At 40.7% G+C, this 21,247-nt stretch overlaps 1 protein-coding gene across 2 annotated transcripts in view; it reads right to left on the bottom strand.

The window, feature by feature from the left end:
* CHMP3 (charged multivesicular body protein 3) overlaps positions 1–3,603 on the bottom strand; it is a 70,332-nt gene extending 66,729 nt beyond the window's left edge. Inside the window, exon 1 of one of the 2 annotated variants that reach the window (XM_082357889.1) lies at positions 3,432–3,603. In XM_082357889.1, the coding sequence (XP_082214015.1) occupies positions 3,432–3,476 (45 nt within the window). In that variant the 5' untranslated portion in view covers positions 3,477–3,603. The remainder of the gene's footprint in view (positions 1–3,431) is intronic. The other variant, XM_082357890.1, reaches the window with a different exon arrangement.
* Positions 3,604–21,247: the final 17,644 nt, after the last annotated feature.

Genomic DNA, 21,247 nt, shown 5'->3' with positions numbered 1-21,247 from the left:
ATTTTTAATTTTTCTCCTTCTCCCTCTCAAAAAAATGCCGAACTAAAACTAAAATGTCAGACATTACTTGTCTTCTTATTCATATATTGGTTCTCAATACTTTACCTGTGCTTCCACAGCTCTACGGAGAAAAAAGTATTTCTCATTCCTGCTTTATTGGCACTTTCTGGAATTACAAATTCAATGCTAAATAATTGTGGCAGGTGACAAAACAATTTCCTCATAAATCACAAGGTATAAAGAGCTTGGTAGAAGCTGAACGTAAAGCCAACAGAGACACTCTTCTGACAAATTAGAACAAGGTATAATTAGAACTCAAAGGATAGCTTGGAGTACTGTGAAGAGGAACTTGAAGAAAATCTTGGGCAGCGTATCTCCAGTACCAGTTAAAGTAAATAATCTAGCACTAAAATTCCTACTAAAGAGTCAAGAACCTGGACTTCCCAGGTGGTCCAGTGGCTAAGACTCCACGCTCCCAATGCAGGGGGCCTGGGTTCGATACTTGGTCAGGGAACTAGACCCCACATGCATGCCACAACTAAGATCCCTCGTGCTGCAACCAGGACCCAGCGCAACCAAATAAATAAATAAACATTTTTTTAAAAAAGGAGAGTCAAGAACCAATTCACAGGCAGGAGGTGTGTGGAAAATATGATAGTGGAGGGCTAAATCATTTCTTTTTTTTTTTTTTTTAAAGGTTTTTTTTCTTTTTTCTTTTTTTTTAATGTACAGCTTCACTCTAACATATTTTTTAAATTATTCATTTATTTATTTATTTTTGGTTGCGTTGGGTCTTCGTTGCTGCCCACAGGCTTTCTATAGTTGCATCAAGCAGGGGCTACTCTTCATTGTGGTGCACGGGCTTCTCACTGTGGTGGCTTCTCTTGTTGCAGAACATGGGCTCTAGGCGCACGGGCTTCAGTAGTTGTGGCACATGGGCTCAGTAGCTGTAGCTCGCAGGCTCTAGAGCGCAGGCTCAGCAGTTGTGGTGCACGGGCTTAGTTGCTCTGCGGCACAGGGGATCTTCCTGGACCAGGATCGAACCCGTGTCCCCTGCATTGGCAGGCGCATTCTTTTTATTTTTAATTTTTTTTTAATTTATTTATTTTATTTAGTTTTGGCTGCGTTGGGTCTTCGTTGCTGCACGTGGGCTTTCTCTAGTTGTGGCGAGTGGGGGCTGCTCTTCGTTGCGGTGCACGGGCTTCTCATTGCAGTGGCTTCTCTTGTTGCAGAACATAGGCTCTAGGTGTGGGTGTGCGGGCTTCAGTAGTTGTGGCACGTGGGCTCAGTAGTTGTGGCTCGCAGTTCTAAACCACAGGCTCAGTAGTTGTGGTGCACAGGCTTAGTCGCTCCACAGCATGTGGGATCTTCCAGGACCAGGGGTCGAACCTGTGTCCCCTGCATTGGCAGGCGGATTCTAAACCACTGCACCACCAGGGAAGTCCCCCACATCATTTCTAATCACACAAGTCTGGGGGTGATCACTCCAACCTTTGAATTCCTGTAACTATATATGTGATACCCAATCCAGACTTGTTCTTGAAATGCATATCTTACTTGCTAGACAATACGTTCTTTGGCTGTTTATTTCATCTTTATAATATCCCTCTGGCAGGCATATTTAAAAAAACAATCTCTGTGATTTTCAGGTTTTAATTTACTTTCACAGGTAGGCTACCCTATTGGAAGAGTATACGATCTTCGAGCTCTTAGCAATTACATTTATCATTTAAAAGCAGTCTAAGTGCTATTCAAGTAATACATATACTAGAGATCAAATAGTAATGAGACTGTTTTCCCAGAATCTTCTCATTTTATGAATGGCAAACCTAAGACCAAACACTGAAGGTAATAATCCTTCCTAATGTCAAAAATGCACTTCTACAGTAAGCATCTCAGAGTACATACATGCCACAAAATGTGCATCTATATAATGCTATACAGTTTGAAAAGTAATGTCACATACTCTTACCTCATTTAAGCTCCGCAATTTTTATTTTACCAGGGAATGAAATTGCGTAAGTTGCCTGAGGGAACTAATAATTATTGAGTGCCTACTGTTCTAGTACATTAACAAATACGATCAACATCAACACACATTTTATGTGCCAACAACCTCATGATGCATGACATTGGTTTTTAAAACAGGCCTACTAGAGCTGAACATGTGAGACCATTTATTAAATGAAAGATTTTAGGTTTGTTTCCCATTATGTGTAAGTCTGTACTGGGTGCTGTAATTCTTCTCAAACTTTAATGTGCATATTCATCACTGGAGATCTTGTCAGAATTCAAATTATGATTCAATAGGTCTCGGTTAGGGCTCAAAATTTCTAACAAGGGGCCAGGTGATGCTGATGTTGTTGGTCTGCATTTTGAAAGCAAGGTTGGACTTCTCTGGTGGCACAGTGGTTAAGGATCTGCCTGCCAATGAGAGCAAGGTTGTAGAATATATAATTTACCCTGGGAGTTCCCTGATAGCCTAGTGGTTAGGATTCCGGGCTTTCACTGCCATAGCCAGGGTTTGATCCCTGGTCGGGAACTAAGATCCCACGAGCAGCCTGGGGCGGCCCAAAACAAAAACACAAATTTAGCCTAACTAGCACTACTAGCTAAAACTTAACGTCCTTTCATCTTCAATGACTCTTAAGTGACACTATTATCATTCCTACTTGACACCCAAGACTAAGGCTCGGAGAAATTAACTTTGCCTAGATCACAAAGCTGATGTGTGCGGAACCAGATTACAAACTTAGGCACACGGACTCTGCAGGGCACTGAACCGCTTCACAGTATCCCGACGTGATCGCAGTTGACAGGCAGATTCAGAAGTCTAAACCAGATGCAGAGTTGTTACTCCTGTGCCACTCTTCCGAGTGGGGTCCCTGCTATCATTGCGCGTCTGGTGTCAACAGAACGTTGGAGGGCAGGGGAAAGAGATCCAGAGCCTCCCTCTCAATACGGCGCAGTTGGTGGGGAACGGGCGGCGGGCGCCCGGACCGTCCCGCCGCGGTGACGGGGTGTTCGGGGTACCACGCTCGGAACCAGGGGAGGTCGGCCAACTGTCCGCGGGCGGGAGTGAGGGGGCGGGGCCTGCGCCAGGGAAAGGTTCCGGGCGGGACGTACCAACGCGCGCCGGGGAAGGGGTTCCAGAGGCGAGGCCAGCGCTGCTGCCTCCGCGCCCGGAGCCGAGGCCGAGGAAGTCTTAACCCGGCCCTCGGCTCCCTTGTGGAGTGGAATACCAGGGTTCTCTTTCGCTACAGCCGTCTCCTAAGAGACTTCCTCCGGCCCCTCAGTCGAGTGGAAGGCCCCGGAAATGGGGGCCGAGCGGCACCTGGCCAGCCGCTGGGGGGAGACTGTCCAGTCGTTTACCAACTCTATCGCGCCCCACACAAACCCACCCACTCCGGTGCGGCCGCCGTAGCCCTTACCAGCTCTTTGGGCGGCTTCTCTGGGGTTTTTCCAAACAGTCCCATGGCGAGCTGAACTCGTCTCACCCCTCCCAGCTTTCCGTTCCCTGCGCCCAGGCAGGTCACGGGCAGCCGCCTGGGCGGGGCCGCTGAGAGGCTAGGAGTCGGGGCGCCAGGAGCAGGGAGCGGCCGCGGGGGAGCCTTGGTGCGCATGCGCCGAACTCATGCGCAGACTCGGGTCGGCGGAGTTTTGTCAGAAACCTTGACGCGATTGCGCACTTTCTGGGAGGGGACTTGTGGACCCAGGTGTGTTCTCCCGAGGCGTAGAGGCGGTTGCTCTGAAAGATGCGAGTTTATCGACTACACCTGGTGATTACAGCTGTGCCTGCTCACCTAAACCTGTATGTTGTGGCACCGGAAATCTGTATCTCTACCCAAACGAGGTACAATACTTTTACAACCACTTTCCTAACATCTTTATCCTTCTGTCCCGTAGGCACCTCACGTGCAGCGAGCCAGAAATGACCTCTTCCTCCCGGCAGACCTACTCCTCCCCTCTGTTGTCACTACCGTGACCTAGTCACTAAAACCTGGACATTATCTTTCCTGTCCCTCTTACCAAGTCCCAACAATTGTAACTTTCCTTTTTTTTTAAACTCCAGCCCTCCCCTTTCATCCCAAGTGTCACAGCTTCTGTTCGGGCCTTCGCCATTTCCAGCGTGAATAATTCCTACCTGCCATTTGTGTGTGTGTGTGTGTGTGTGTGTGTGTGTGTGTGTGTGTGGTCCTGCAGTCCACATAGACCATAACCTTAATCAAATTCTCAGAGGACTCTGGGACTAAAAAGGACTAGTCGCATTTTAGCTGGGCAATGTCTGATTGAACCTACAATGGTGATCTGATGGCTGGTGTCATTACCTCCTCTCATGATGGGAAGACTCATTTAGTGCCTCAACCCCATACTCCCATCTCTGGTGGGAATGTAAAATGATACTACCACTCTGAAAATATTTTGGCAAGTTCTTTAAATGATAAATGTACATCTATCTCATGCCATTCCACTGCTAGCTATTTATCCAAGAGGGGGAGAAGCGTATGTTCTTACAAAGACTTGTACAGGCCTCCTTATTTGTAATTGCCAACAACTGGCAGTAATCCAAACGTCTATCAACAGGTGAGTAGATAAACCAATTGTGGTAGATAATAAAAAAGAACAAACTTGATACGTGCAACAACATGGATGAATCTCAATTATGCCGAGTGAAAGAAGCCAGAAAAAAAAAAAGAGTACATTTTGTATGATTTCATTTCTATAACACTCTAGAAGATGCAAACTATAGTGACAGAAAGTAGATCAGTGGTTGCTAGGGCACAGGGCTTGGTTTTGAAAGAGGCTGGAAGGAGGGACTGCCAAGAGACATAAAGAATATTTGGGGGGGTGATGGATATTATCTTGTTTCTGGTGATGATTTCACAGATACCTACAGTGTTAAAAATTGGACACTTTAACATGGAAGCAACCTGAATGTCCATCAGCAGATGAGTGGATAAAGAAGATGCAGTGTACACACACACACACAATGGAATATTACTCAGCCATAAAAAAAAGAATGAAATAATGCCATTTGTAGCAACATGGATGGACCTAGAGATTATCATACTAAGTGAAGTAAGTCAGACAGAGAAAGACAAATTATCATATGATATCATTTATATGTTGACTCTAAAAAATGATCAAATGAAATTATTTACAAAACAAAAACAGACGCACAGACAATAGAAAACAAACTCTTGGTTCCCAAAGGGGAAAGGAGGAGGAGGGATAAATTAGGAGTTTGGGATTAACAGAAACACAGTACTAAATATAAAATAGATAAACAACAAGGACCTACTGTATAGCACAGGGAACTGTATTCAATATATTGTAATAACCAGTAATGGAAAAGAATCTGAAAAAGATTACATATATATATATATATATATATATATATATATATATATATATATATAATTGAATCACTTTGCTGTACACCTGAAACTAACACATTCTAAATCAACTATACTTCAGTAAAAATGGACACTTTAAATATGTACACTTTATGTCAACATACTTCAATAAAGTTCTTTTTAAAAAAATAGTATATGTTCACTGTAAAAAGTAAAACCTCCAAGTCACTTCCTCAGGGAAAAAGGTCTCAAACTACCTATAGTTATAATATTAAATAGTTGGTGTGAATTCTTTGTGATCTTTCCTTTGGAGAATTTTTTAAATATACTTTTACTTATTTGGGAGCATATTCTACATATTGTTTTGCAATCTTCTTTTTAAAAATTTTTTACATAGATTTTCATTGATATTAATATCTAGAGCTAAGGGATTCCAAAGCAGGAATGTACTAACATTTATTTAACCATTTCCTTATCGTATGACATTAAGTGGTTTCCAGTTTTCCCCTTTAGCAATAAATATAGACACAGTTTAAATTTTTCAAGTACTACCAATATCCTCCATACAGGTTGCACAGTTTGAACTACCAACAGTGTGTGAGAGCACCCTATTCCCTAAATCCTTGCTAACAATGAATTTAATCAATATTTTACATTTTTGCCAACTCGAGGGTATAAAATATTGTTTTAAATTTTCATTTCTCTGATTACTAGTCTAGGTGAGCATCTTTTGGTATATTTGTTGGCTATTTGAATTTCTTCTGTGAATTGCCTCTTCGTATCTTTGCCCGTTTTCCACTGAATTGTCTCCCTTTCTTCCTTCCTCCCTTTCTTTTTTTTTTTTAGTGTGATGGAGCTCTCTGGAGATGAGAGATCTGTAGAAATATTTTTAAGTCTCCTTCACCATATCCCTCTTCTTTTTTTTGAGAATGAGCTATAAGGCAGCAATTTTTCAGGTGGGAGGTCACTGGACTTCCAATTAGTCAACAATATTTATTAAATGCTTACTATGTGTCAGACATTCTATAGGCTGTAAGAAAACCACAATGAACAAGAAAGAACCTCATACAATCTGATGAGAAGGACAGATACTAAACAATGGCGATAAATAAAATTGAGTGAATTACCACAAGTGTGTAAAATTCTGACTATAGGAAGAACATGGTGTTCAGTGACTCTTCCCTGAGCATATTTTGCTTTATTGTGCTTCACAGATACTGCATTTTTTTTGCAAATTGTAGGTTTGTGGCAACCTTGCATCAAGCAAGTCTATCGGCACCATTTTTCCAATGACATTTGCTCGCTTTATGTTTCTGCGTCACATTTTGGTAATTCTAGCAATATTTCAAACTTCTTCATTATTAGTATATTTGTTATGGTGATCTGTGATCAGTGATCTTTGATGTTACTATTGCAAAAATAATACAACTTGCTGAAGGCTCAGATGATGGTTAGCATTTTTTAGCAATAAAGTATTTTTGTATGTACATTTGTTTAGACATAATGCTATTGCACACTTAACAGACTACAGTATAGTGTAAACATAACTTTTATATGCACTGGAAAACCAAAAAACTCGTGTGACAAGCTTTCTTGCATTATTTGCTTTATTGTGGCAGTCTGGAACCGAACCCACAATAACTCTGAGGTATGCCTGTATAAGCTGAGGCCTGAAGGATGAGCTAGCAGAGGGGTGAAGAGTTTCCAGTGCAAAAGAAACCACATGTGCCTAAGACCCTTCCCAGTTACTAGGGGCTGGGGGTTTGGGGCCACAGGCATTTCATTTCCTAAAGGTGCATTTGTTCTAAAGTTGGTCATCGAGGACAAAGAGGCCAGAGTGTGGAGGACAGTTTGATTTGGTACGTGGCATCTCACAGAAATACAGAGCCCAAAGCTACCGACAGAGCCTTAAAAACACATCAGTGGGGCTTCCCTGGTGGCGCAGTGGTTGAGAATCTGCCTGCCAATGCAGGGGACACGGGTTCGAGCCCTGGTCTGGGAAGATCCCACATGCCGCGGAGCAGCTGGGCCCGTGAGCCACAATTACTGAGCCTGCGCGTCTGGAGCCTGTGCTCCGCAACAGGAGAGGCCGCGATAGTGAGAGACCCGCGCACCTTGATGAAGAGTGGCCCCCGCTCGCCGCAAATAGAGAAAGCCCTCGCACAGAAACGAAGACCCAACACAGCCGTAAGTAAGTAAGTAAGTAAGTAAATATATAAATAAATAAATAAATAAAAACACATCAATGCATTTGCTCCTCAGCGACTGGAAGGGCACTATGCATCGTACACGCATTTTCCAGGCTCCACACTTAGAGCAACATATACTTTCTATTCGTGTCCTGATATTGCCTTGGCATTGGACAAAGCTGTGGCTGCGGCTGAAATTTGTCCTTCCTACACAGACCTCAGGAAGCATGCACCGGATCCTCCCACCTGCTGAGACTCACATCTGAGGGGGTGGGAAGAACTAAGTGAGCAGGCATTCTAGCTCTTTGCTCCTGCCAAACACAGCAAGTATTTAACAGGATCACACTCCCTTGCCATATGTTCACATAGACATTTATGCACACACATTTTAAAAGGTTTTATATGCATTCTCCTTCAGATCCCTGAAAAATACGATATATAGATGCATATCTTTGACTTGAAAGTTGCCTCAGTGCCTGATGCTTTAAATATTTCCCTAAATTTGAAATGACAAACAGAAAGGACTGTTTTTCCTTCATTCCCCAGATTGTCCTTGCTCATTTCAGTAAGATTTCCTACCTTAGTGAGCTTCCTGGCTCACAACTGTTCCCCATTCACCAGGTAGACTGTTAAATGAAATGCTTTGGGCAAGAAAGTCACAATCCAATTCCTGGCAGGAATTTTGACCTAATAAAAACAAGATGCACCTTGTTTTATACAACAGATGGACTCTGAAAATGTTAGATATAAACTGACCTTTGGGAAATTGAATTCCCTCCCTTGCCTTATATAATAATTTTGGAGTGGATTTCTTAATTTCTGACCAACCTTCAGGTATGAGGGACTCCTAATCACAGTTTATGACTTGAGATAAGGCAAAGAAAGACCTTGAGTCATCTCCTCCCCACTTGCAACCTTCTTCCACCAACCTTACAATGACTCTTGTATTAGATTCTTAGGGCTGCTATAACAAAGTATGACAAATTAGGTGGTTTAAAACAATTTATTCTCTCGCAGTTCTGGAGACTAGAAATCCAAAATCAAGGTGTCAGCAGGGCAATGCTCCCTCTGAGACTCTGGGTAGAATTGCTCCTTGCCCTTTCCTAGGTTCTGGTGATGGCCATCAATCACTGGCTTTCCTTGACTTGCCACTGCATCACTTCAATCCCTGCCCCTGTTGTTATGTGGTCTTTGTATTAGTCAGCTTGGGGTGCCAAAACAAAGTACCATAGACTGGGTGGCTTAAACAACAGAAATTAATTTTCTTGCAGTTCTGGTGGCTGAAAGTCCAAGATAAGTGCCCGCCTGGTGACAGCTCTCTTCCTGGCTTGGCCTTCTTGCTGTGTCCTCACATGGTAGAGAGAGAGAACTCTAATGTTGCTTCCTCTTATGAGTACTAATCCCGTCATGAGGTCCTCACCTCATGACCTCATCTAAACCTAACCATCTCCCAAAGGACCCATCTCCAAATACCATCACATTGGGGGTTAGGGCTCCAACATATAATGAATTTGGGGAGGACACAATTCAGCCCATAGCAATGTTCTCCCCTCTGTGTCTCTTCTTCTTATAAGCACACCAGTCATATTGTATTGAGGGCTCACCCTAAGCCAGCATGACCTCATCTTAACCAATTACATCTGCAATGACCCTATTTCCAAATAAGATCACATTCTGAGGTACCTGGGGTTAGAACTTCAACATATCTTTTGAAGGGGTACATTTCAACCTATAACAATCCTCATTTATACACATGGGTCCCCCACTTTAAAGAAGGTGATAGAGGGTGGAGGCAGACTGGTTAGCTGAATCCTTTAAAAAACAACAACAACGAACTTCTATCCTCCATGAGTGGGCCCAAAGTAGGGACAGTTTCCACTTGGGAGGGGTAAGTAGATATCTGAGGACTGACTCTAGCTTGGAGGATGTACCTTTCCCGGGAAATCACAGTAATCACTGCAACCATCCCACACTGCCATCTAGAGCACTATTTCCACCACCAAAGCACCTCTCATGGGAGGTTACATGCCTTTTCTTATTTCTCCACAGCACAGCAGAGACAAAGCCTGAACTTAGAAAAAAAAAAAAATCGAGCTGAATTTTTAAGGAATACTTTATTAAAGTCTCCAAAAGTCAGTATCACAGTATCAGAAATGGAAGAGTAGCATCCAACTCACACATTCAACATTACGGTGGACTGGATATTCTGAAAAACTCACTGCAAACACAGAGAGATTCTTGATAACAAACAGCCAGCACTATTTTATGTGCATGGTTAAGAGAAATCAGTAATATCTGCCAATAACAGAAGCCAAGAACCCTGTTTGTGTACTGTAAAAAGAATATGATATAGCTTGTAGATAGTAAAGTGCACAAGTAAGTGTATGACCTGATGCATTTCTACATATGTATAAACCCATAAAACCACTATGCAGATCAATATTTAAAACATTTCCAAAACCTTAGAAGGCTCCATCATGCCTGTTTCTAGTCAATACCCCCAAAAGATAACCATCATTCTGATTTCTATCTCTATAGATTAGTTTTGCCTTTCTTGAACTTCACGTAAATGGAATCAAATAGTATGCTTGGTTTTAATGATTGGTTAGAGGAACAGGAGGCAAGGCTTTTGGCAGGGTAAAATGGTGAAGCAAAATTGAGACCCCCTGAAGATAGGAGCCATTAAGACCTCATCCTTGGTGAAAGAGCAGGCTAGAAAAAAAGTCTATCTGCTAGCAAAGGGGACCAAGAAGAAGATGTTTGTTTTAGGTCACAGCTCTGATGAAAAAAGTAGAAGACTTCTTTAAGAAATCATAATTATGGAATTCCCTGGCAGTCCAGTGGTTAGTACTTAGTGCTTCCACTGCAGGGGGCATGGGTTTGATCCCTGCTCAGGGAACTAAGATCCCATATGCTGTGTGGTGCAGCTAAATAAATAAATAATTTTTAATAAGAAAAAAAGCCAGTAAAAAAAAAATCATAATTATAAATCTGCCCTCATGTGGGTTTAAATGTATACTAGTCACATACTGTTGGAAATCCCAAGCCTAGATATTAATTTAAACTGTTTCTTGGTTGATAACATCACGAGTACCTGGCAGAAGCATAGTAAGCTCATTTTGAAGGAACATACCCCAAATCCAGGCACTGTAGTATTCCTACAGATTAAGATAAACAAGAATTACCAAATGCACAAGGAAACAAACATCTAAGGCCAAGAGTAAATTTAAAAGGAATCATAATTATAGTCCAAAGCACATCAGATATTAGAATTCTCAAATGCAGAATAAAAATGTTACACTTAAAATGTTCACAGAAATAAAAGAGGGACTTAAAGGGAACAAGAGACCATAAAAATGAAAAAGAACAAAGAATTTCTAGATGTAAAAAAAATAACAGAAGTAAAAACCTTAGTCACTGAATAAACCTCAGTGAATGAATTAAGCAACAGATCACACATTACTAAAGAAAGAATAAGTGAGTAGGAAGATAGATCTGAATTATCCAAAATGCCTTGGAAATAAACTAAGACGTGAGTATACAGGAAAGAAGATGAAACATGGATGTTAGAACATGGATATCCATTATATGTTTAATTGAAGTTTCAGAAAGATTGAAATAAAATTATTGGAGAGAAAAGATTTTGAAAGGATAATAGCTGAGAATTTCCCCAATTTATCAAAGATATTAATCTTAAGACTCAAGCAGTACATAAATTGCAGGCAAGGTAAATTTTTAAAACTATGCATTAAAGTGGCAGTACAAAATATCAAAGACACAGAGAATACTGTAAACATAACCAGAGAGAAAAAATAGGTTACATACAAGAAGACAACAGTCAGACTGACAGTACCCTTCTCAATAGCCACAATGGAAGATGAAAGAAAGTGAAAGAACATCTGCAGAGTGGTTAGAAAAGAAAACAAAAAACTATTAACTTGTAACTGTATACCTTGCTAAATTATCATCCCCAAATGAGGCAAAATAAAGACATCTTCAGGGGAAAACTAACTAACAACCGACAAAAAAAATCCCCAAACAAATCAACACTAAACAATTTTTAAGAATGTGTTTTAGAAATAATAACAATGATCTTTGAAGGAAGGCCTTAGATACAAGTAGAAATCATGACAAATAATTTAGTGAACATATGGTTAATCTAAAAGCTTATTGAATAAACAATAATAGTGAATTTGGAGAGTTAAAAAGATAACTGAGCAAGAAGTCATTGGACTTAAAATGATCAAAGGGGATTCACACGCCTTCCCTTATTTCCCATCAGCAATGAGATACTGAAAACAAGACATACTTGATCTTTTTTTTTTAATTTTTATTTATTTATTTATTTACTTATTTATTTTTGGCTGTGTTGGGTCTTCGTTTCTGTGCGAGGGCTTTCTCCAGTTGCGGCAAGCGGAGGCCACTCTTCATCACGGTGCACGGGCCTCTCACTATTGCGGCCTCTCTTGTTGTGGAGCACAGGCTCCAGACGCGCAGGCTCAGTAGTTGTGGCTCATGGGCCTAGTTGCTCCGCGGCATGTGGGATCTTCCCAGACCAGGGCTCGAACCCGTGTCCCCTGCATCGGCAGGCAGATTCTCAACCACTGCGCCACCAGGGAAGCCCTGATCTAACATTCTTTGGGAAGGAGTAAAGATATTGAATAATTTTATGTTTTGTTTTTGTTGTTTTTTGGCCACACCATGCAGCATGTGGGATCTTAGTTCCCCGACCAGAGATGGAACAAATGCCCCCTGCAGTGGAAGCGCAGAGTCTTAACCACTGGACCGCCAGGGAAGTCCCAATAATTTTAGATTTTTAAATAAATTTGTTAGACCTGTAAGGATAAGCAGTGAAATAAAAGCAAGCTTCCAAAATAGTAAAGGAAAAAATGGAATTAAAAATACTAATCTAAATAAGATAGGAAAGACACAGAAAAGTCAGGAAAAGTAGAAGTCACAAAAGACAATGGTATAAATGTCATAGCTATAATATTATCAGACAAAATAGATTTTATGGCAAAATAACTTTTTTGGGATAAAGAAGTTACATAATGATAAAAATTTCAATTTACCAGGAGGTAAATCATAGTAAGAAGGAGGAGGAGGAGGGAGAGGGGAGGAAGAGGAGAGGAGGAGAATTTGTCACCAGAAAACTACCCTAAAAGAAAGGGATGTCTCTAAACAGAAAGTTCTCTAAACAAAAAGGTAACAATAAAAGAAGGAATCTAAGAACATTAGGAAGAAAGAAATATCAGAGTAGGCAAAAATATGGAAAAATACAGTAGGCTTTTGCTCCCCTTTTATCTTTCAAAATGTGTTTGATGGTTGAAGCAAAAATTACAACCCTGTCTAATGTGGTTCTAAATAGAGGTAATACTTAAAATAATTATATTATGAATAGGTGAGGGAAAAAGGACCTAAAGGGAGGTAAGATTTCTATACTTGAATTGGTAAAATGATGACATCAGTTGACTGTGATGAATTTTATATATATATGGTAATACCTAGAGCAACCACTAAAAACTATACAAATACATTTAATTAAGAGTACAAATTATCTATAAAATAAGCTACAAGGATATATTGTACAACGCAGGGAATATAGCCAATATTTAATAATAACTATAAATGGAGTATAACCTTTAAAAATTGTAAATCACTATATTGTGCACCTGTAACTTATATAATATTGTACATCAACTATACTTCAGTTAAAAAAAATAAGTTATTGTTTTAAGCCACACAAACATACAAGAAAAAACCCCATAGATTAGCCATCAGGGAAATGAAAATCAAAAACACAATGAGGAATCAGCCAAGATGGCAGAGTAGAAGACCCTGAGCTCACCTCCTCTAGAACAATCATCCATGAAAAAGATCGGAACCTACTGGAAAAGATGCTCTACAACTAAAGACATACAGAAGAAACCACAACAAGATGGGTAGGGGGGCCGACTCATGATATAATCAAGCCCCATACCCCTGGGTGGGTGACCCACAAACTGGAGAATAGTCACAGTGCAGAGGTTCTCCCACAGAAGTGAGAGTTCTGAGCCCCACATCAGGCTCCCCAGCCCGGGGGTCCTGCACTGGGAAGATGAGCCCCCAGAAAATTTGGCTTTGAAGGCCATTGGGGCTTAATTTCAGGAGTCCTGGGAAATAGAGACTTCACCCTTAAAGGGCACACACAAAATCTCACATGCACTGGGACCCAGGGCAAAAGCAGTAATTTGATAGGTGCCTGAGCCAGACCTACCTGCTGATCTTGGAGAGTCTCTTGGAGAAGCAGGGGGCAGCTGTGGATCACCCTGGGGACATAAACACTGGTGGCAGCCATATATGGGAGCTTTCTACCGTATGGACACTGCTGCTGGAGGCCATCATTGTGGGATCCTCCCTCTAGCTCATCAGTGCCAAGACCTGGCCTCACCCAACAGCCTGTAGGTGCCAGTGCTGAGATGCCTCAGGCCAAGCAACTAACTGCACAGGGACACAGCCCCAGCCATTAGCAGACAGGCTGCCTAAAGACATCCTGGGCCCACAGCTGCCTCTAGACCTGCTCCTAAACACGGCCCTGCCAACCAGAGGGCCAGGTCCTAGCTCCACCCATCAGTGGGCAGGCACCGGCCCAGCCCTCCAGGAAGTCTACTTTAGCCTCTGGACCAGCCTTACCCACCAGGGGGCAGACACCAGACGCAAGAAAACCACAGTCCTGCAGCCTGTGGATCCAGCCTGCCCACAGCAAGCCAGACCCTGCCCTGGGACCAGCTGGGCCTCAGCCCTGCCCACGATTAGGTCAACACAAGCTTCAGGACACCCTGGATCCTGTACCCAATAGTGTCAGGAACCAGCCTCCTCCTCACCCCCCCACCCCCCACCGCCCCAGTGATCTGACACCAGCTCTGGGATCCCTGGGCCCTGCAGCCAGACTCCAGGACCTGACTCTGCCTGCCATTCGTTTGGCACTAACCCCGGGACCTGGCTTCACCCACCAGTGTCTTCACCCACCCAGAGTCTTCTGGGCGTGACTCTGCCCACCAGTGGGTCAGCACTAGCCCTGGGGCCCCCTGGGGTTCTACAGTCAGTCATTTCGTGACTAAGCCTCCCCAGCCAGCAGTCAGAAGCCTCCACACAAGGCAGGGTCTGGCAACCAATCAGACTAGGGGCCAAGCAAGCCTACCAGACTGCCCACATAGTCAGCCCACAACAGAAGGAGCCATGCAGCCCTCACAGGGGGAACCCCTAGAGAATATAGCTAGGGTGATGAGAGGGGAGTGTGCTGCTGAGACACACAGAACGTTTCCTACAGAAGGCCACTTCTCCAAGGTTGGGAAATGTAACTAACCTACCAGATACATAAAAATACAAATAACAACGTAGGCAAAATGAGGCAGCAGAGGAACATGTTCCAGACAAAGGAACAAGATAAAACCCCAGAAGAAGAACTAGGTGAAATGGAGATAGTCAATCCAGCTGAGAAAGAGCTCAGGGTAATGATCCTAAGTGTGATCAAAGAACTCAGGAGAAGAATGGATGCACAGAGCAAGAAGTTAGAAGTTTTTCACAAAGAGTTAGAAAACATAAAGAACAACCAGAGATGAAAAATACAATAACTGAAGTGAAAAATATACTAGAAGGAATCAACAGTAGACTAAATGATACAAAGGAATGGATCAGCTGAAAGCATTTCCTCTAAGATCATGAATAAGACAAGGACGCCCACTCTCACCACTTTTATTCAACATAGTATTGGAAGTCCTAGCCACAGCAATCGGACAAGAGAAGGAAATAAAAGGAATCCAGTTTGGAAAGGAAGAAGTAAAACTGTCACTGTTTGCAGATGATATAATACTATACATAGAAAATCCTAAAGACACCATCAGAAAACTACCAGAGCTCATCAATGAATTCAGTAAAGTTGCAGGAAACAAAATTAATATACAGAAATCTGTTGCATTTCTATACACTAACAATGAAATATCAAAAAGAGAAATTAAGGAAACAATTCCATATACCATCTCATCAAACAGAAAAAAATACCTAGGAATAAACCTACCTAAGGAGGCAAAAGACCTGTACTCAGAAAACTATAAGATACTGATGAAAGAAATTGAAGATGACACAAACAGATGGAAAGATATACTGTGTCCTTGGGTTGGAAGAATTAATATTGTTAAAATGTCCATACTACCCAAGGCAATCTAAAGATTCAATGCAATCCCTATCAAAATACCAATGGTATTTTTCACAGAACAAGAGCAAATAATTTTTAAAAGACCCTCAATAGCCAAAACAATCTTGAGAAAGAACAGAGCTGGAGGAATCATGCTCCCTGACTTCACACTATTCCACAAAGCTACTGTAATCAAAACAGTACAGTACTGTCACAAAACCAGACACACAGATCAATGGAAAAGAATAGGGAGCCCAGAAATGAACCACACGCTTATGGTCAATTAGTCTATGACGAAGGAGGCAAGAATATACAATGGAGAAAAGACAGCTTCTTTAGTAAGTGGTGCTGAGAAAACTGGACGGCTACAAGTAAAAGAATGAAATTACAACATTCTCTAACACCATATACAAAAATAAACTCAAAATGGATTAAAGACCTAAATGTAAGAGCAGATACCATAAAACTCCTAGAGGAAAACACAGGCAGAACACTCTTTGACACAAATGGTAATAATATTTTTGGGGGGATTCGTCTCCTAAAGCAAAGGAAATAAAAGCAAAAATAAACAAATGGGACCTAATTAAACTTAAAAGCTTTTGCACAGCAAAGGAAACCACTGACAAAATGAAAAGACAACCTACTGAATGGGGGAAAATATTTGCAAATGATATGTCCTATAAGGGGTTAATATCCAAAATATATAAACAGCTCATACAACTCAAGATCAAAAATCAACTCGATTAAAAAATTGGCAGAAGACCTGAACAGACATTTTTCCAAAGAGGAAATGAACATGGCCACAGGCACATGAAAATATGCTCAATATCGCTAATCATCAGGGAATGCAAATAAGAACCATAATGAGATATCACCTTACACCTATCAGAAAGTCTATCATCAAAAAGAAAAAAATAACAAATGTTGCTGAAGATGTGGAGAAAAGGGAACCCCCTACACTGTTGGTGGGAATGTAAATTGGTGCAGCCACTGTGGAAAACAGTATGGAGGCTCTCAAAAAACTAAAAGTAGAACTACCATAGATGTCAGCAATTCCACTCCTGGGTATATATCCAAAAAAACCAAAAACACTAATTCAAAAAGATATAGGCACCCCGATGTTTATAATAGCATTATTTACAATTGCCCAGATATGGAAGCAACCTAAGAGTCCATCAAAAGATGAATGGATAAAGAGGATTTGGTATATATTTACAACAGAATACTACTCAGCCATAAAAAAGAATGAAATTTTGCCATTTGCAACAACATGGATGGACTTGGAGGGTATTATGCTAAGTGAAATAAGTCAGAGAAAGACAAACACTGTATGATATCACTTACATGTGGAATCCAAAAAATACAACAAACTAGTGAATATAGCAAAAAAGAAGCAGACTCAGAGATATAGAGAACTAGTGGTTACCAGTGTGGAGAGGGAAGTGGGGAGGGGCATTATAAGGGCAGAGGATTAAGAAGTACAAACTATTATGTATAAAATAAGGTACAAGGATATACTGTATAACACAAGGAATATAGCCAATATTTTATAATAACTATTAATGGAGTGTAAAATTGTGAATCATTATATTGTACACCTGTAACTTATATAATATTGTACATCAACTATACTTCAATTTTTTAAAATTTGCACAGAAAAATCAAATCACTATGTTGTACACCATGAATTCTCATAGTGTTGTAGGACAATTATACTTCAAAAACAAACAAACAAAGAAACTCATAGAAAAAGAGATCCAGAGGCAGGATGTGGGGGGAAGAGGAAATTGGATGTAGGTACTCAAAAGGTACAAACTTCCAGTTAAAAATAAATACTAGGGATGTAATGTACAACATGATAAATACAATTGACACTGTTCTATGTTATATATGAAAGTAGTTAAGAGAGTAAATGTTAAGAGTTCTTATCACAAGGAAAAACATTTTTCTCTATTTCTTTAATTTTGTATCTCTATGTGATGATGGATGTTCACTAAATTCATTGTGGCAATCATTCCATGACATATAAATGTCAAATCATTATGCTGTACACCTTAGACTTCTATAATTATATCTCAATTGAAGTGGAAGAAAAAAGAATGGTTAATATTAAAAACACTGACAATATCAAGTGTTGGAAAATAATATGGAGCAATGAGGATTCTTATACACTGCTGATTAGAGTGTACAACTAGTTTGGAAAATTCTCTACCAGGATCTACTAAAGCTAAACATATATAAACCTTACGTTATAGCAATTCCTTCCCTTGTTATATACTCAACGTAAGTGTTCATGTCCATCAAAAGACATGTACAATAATATTCAAAGCAGATTTATTCATAACAGCAAAAACTGGAAACAAATGTCCGTCAGCAAATGAATACATAAATTATGGTATATTTATAAAATAGCATACTAATTAGCAATACAAAAAATGAACTATAGGGGCTTCCCTGGTGGCGCAGTGGTTGAGAATCTGCTTGCCAATGCAGGGGACACGGGTTCAAGCCCTGGCCTGGGAAGATCCCACATGCCGCGGAGCAACTAAGCCCGTGTGCCACAACTACTGAGCCTGCGCGTCTGGAGCCTGTGCTCCGCAACAAGAGAGGCCGCGATAGTGAGAGGCCCGCGCACTGTGATGAAGAGTGGCCCCCGCTTGCCGCAACTAGAGAAAGCCCTCGCACAGAAACGAAGACCCAACACAGCCATAAATAAATAAATAAATAAATAAAGTTTTAAAAAAGAAAAAAAAATGAACTATATATACATGCAACATCATGGTTAAATCTCACTGTGCTTTGCTGGGATCAAGCTCTCCATTGCAGTCAGGAAACTGCTCTCTGCAGTGAGCTGGGTAATTGTGGGGTGTACCCTGTTAGTTGCCCTTCTCTCAGGGATCTCGGTCTTGTGCTGCCTACTGTCCACTGCCTGAAAGCAACTGCTCATATATTTTTGTCTGGTTTTACAGTTATGGCAAGAAGACCAGTCTAGTACCAGTTACTCCAACATGGCCAGAAGTAGAAGTCCTGAGTCATTATTAAGCAATAGTATCAGGACTTCCCTAGTGGTCCAGTAAATAAAACTCCATACTCCCAATGCAGGGGGCCCGGGTTCAATCCCTGGTCAGGGAACTAGATCCCACATGCATGCCACAACTAAGAGTCCACATGCCACAACTAAGAGTCCTGCATGCCGCAACTAAAGATCCCACATGCCACAACAAAGATCCAGCATGCCACAACTAAGACCCAGCACAGCCTAAATAAATAAATTAAAAAAAATTAAACTGTTTAAAAAAAAAGGAGCAGTATGAACTGCACTCAGGAAAATTGGATGTAGGGATGGAGGAAAAATGACTAGGTAACCGCAGGAGACTTTACTCACACTGGAACCATAGACACAGGATACTTAGGTGAAAGGATGATTAGTAGATTTTTGAAATGGTATGATTGAGATGCTGTAATAGTTAAAGGCTAATCTGCTATAACAGAGAGACCCCAAAATGCAATGATTTAAATATTAAGTGTATTTGTTTGTGGAATAGTCTAGTACTCTCCATAGTCAGGTAGCTCTGCTCTGTGAGGTCATGCAGGGACCCAGGCTGGTGAGGCAGCTCTGTGCACTGGTCACACCTAACTTTCAAGGCTGCATTAGTCATCACCATATCTGGCAAGCTGGATGCAGAAGAGATAGTGATAATACACATACCCAGTGTTTTAAGTCAAGATCCAGAAGTGACATGCATCACTTTGTTTACATTGTATTGACAAGAATTAGTCACACTGGTCACACCTAACCACAATGTGAGCTGAGAAATATAGTTGATAGCTGGATATTTGTTCAGCTAAAATTCTAGTATAATGGAAGAATGGGAGAATAGGTTGGTGACAGGGTGTGAGGCGGCCACAATCAGCAAGTGTGCCATGGATGTTGTGGACCCTCCAAGTGAAATGCTCAGAAGATAGCTCTATATAGAGGTCTGGTATTGGACAGTGTTCTCAACTGGAAATGGACTCAGAAGCCATCAGCATATAAGTGGAAGTCAAGGACATGAATATTGATGAAATCACCCAAATGACTTGAGAACTGGAAGAGAACTCTGAAGGAGGAAGGGAGGAAGGAGATCCCAGGAAGGAAATTACGAAGGAAGGATCGGAGAAGTAGGAGGAAAACTAGGTAGTTTCAGAGAAGCCTAAGGGAAAGGAATTTCAAGAAGGGAGTGGTCAATAGAGTCACCATATGCAGAGAACGCAGATAATATAAGTACAAAAATACATTCATTGGATTTTATTATTAATTCAACTGGAATTAATCCAATCAATATATGAAGAATAAACAAATGAATGTTGAATGAGGTAATAAAGGCCCAAAGGATTAATAATGGAAACAAAAGGACAGATTAGGGCACTAGAAAAGGGTGATTTTCAGAAGGGATATAGTTGAAACATGATTGGTTGTGAGGTGACAATTGTTGAAGTTGGGTATATGGGAATTTATTATATTAACCTCTTTACTTTTGTGTATGGTTAAAATTTTCCAAGGGAAAAAAAATGGTTTTAAAAAATCCCTCCTTTCCCCTAAAGGGAAAGCTACAGACAGGGAGAAAATATCTGCAATATATACATATTTGACAAAGGACTTATATACAGAATATGGAAAGAACTCCTATAATTCAACAAGAAAAGACAGCAACCCAATAGAGAAATAGGCAAAAGGTTTGAAAAAGGACTTCACAAAAGAGGTAATACAAATGGCCAATAAACATATGGCAAGGGTCTCAGTCTCATTTGTCATTGGAGAAATGTAAACTAAAACCACAGAGATATCTCTACATGCCCAGCAGAATTACAAGAATGAAAAAAAAAATTATACCATCGAATTTTAGCAAGAATGTGGAACAGCTGTGAGTCTCATATAGTGCTGAGCAGGGTGTAAATTGGTAATAACCACTTTAGAAAATGGTCAGTGTTTACCCAAACCGAACATAGGCATACTCAATAACCCAGAAATTTCACCCTCAACAGAAATGTGACCCAAAGTCATATACAAGAATGTTCATAGCAGCACTATTTGTAATTGCCAAAGACTGGAAATAAGCTAAATGTCCACCATAATAGAATGGATAAATTGTGGTATGTTCATACAATACTATGCAGTAATGAATATGAATAAACGACTGCTCCATACAATAGAGATGAACCTCAAGAACATAATTTTAAATGAGAGAAACTATACACAAAATACTACATACTGTATGGTTCCACTTATATAACATTCAAAAAGAAGCAAAACTAATCTATGATTTTAGAAGTTATCATAGAGATTACATTTGGGGAGGATGGTGGAAGTAGTGACTAAGAAGGAACCAGGGGAGGTTTCTGGGATGTGGCAATTGCTCTGTTTCTTGATCTGGGTGATAGGTTACAAGCGTGTGTTGAGTTTGTGATAAATTAATAATCTTCACATTTAATATTTATATACTTTTATGGAGATATATTGCCCTTCAGTAAAAACTTTAATTAAAGGG

This window comes from Balaenoptera borealis (assembly GCF_965194805.1).
Source record: "Balaenoptera borealis genome assembly, chromosome: 15".
NCBI lineage: Eukaryota > Metazoa > Chordata > Mammalia > Artiodactyla > Balaenopteridae > Balaenoptera > Balaenoptera borealis.
The sequence above is the reverse complement of the archived record's forward strand: the minus strand, read 5'-3'. Positions and strand labels throughout refer to the sequence as shown.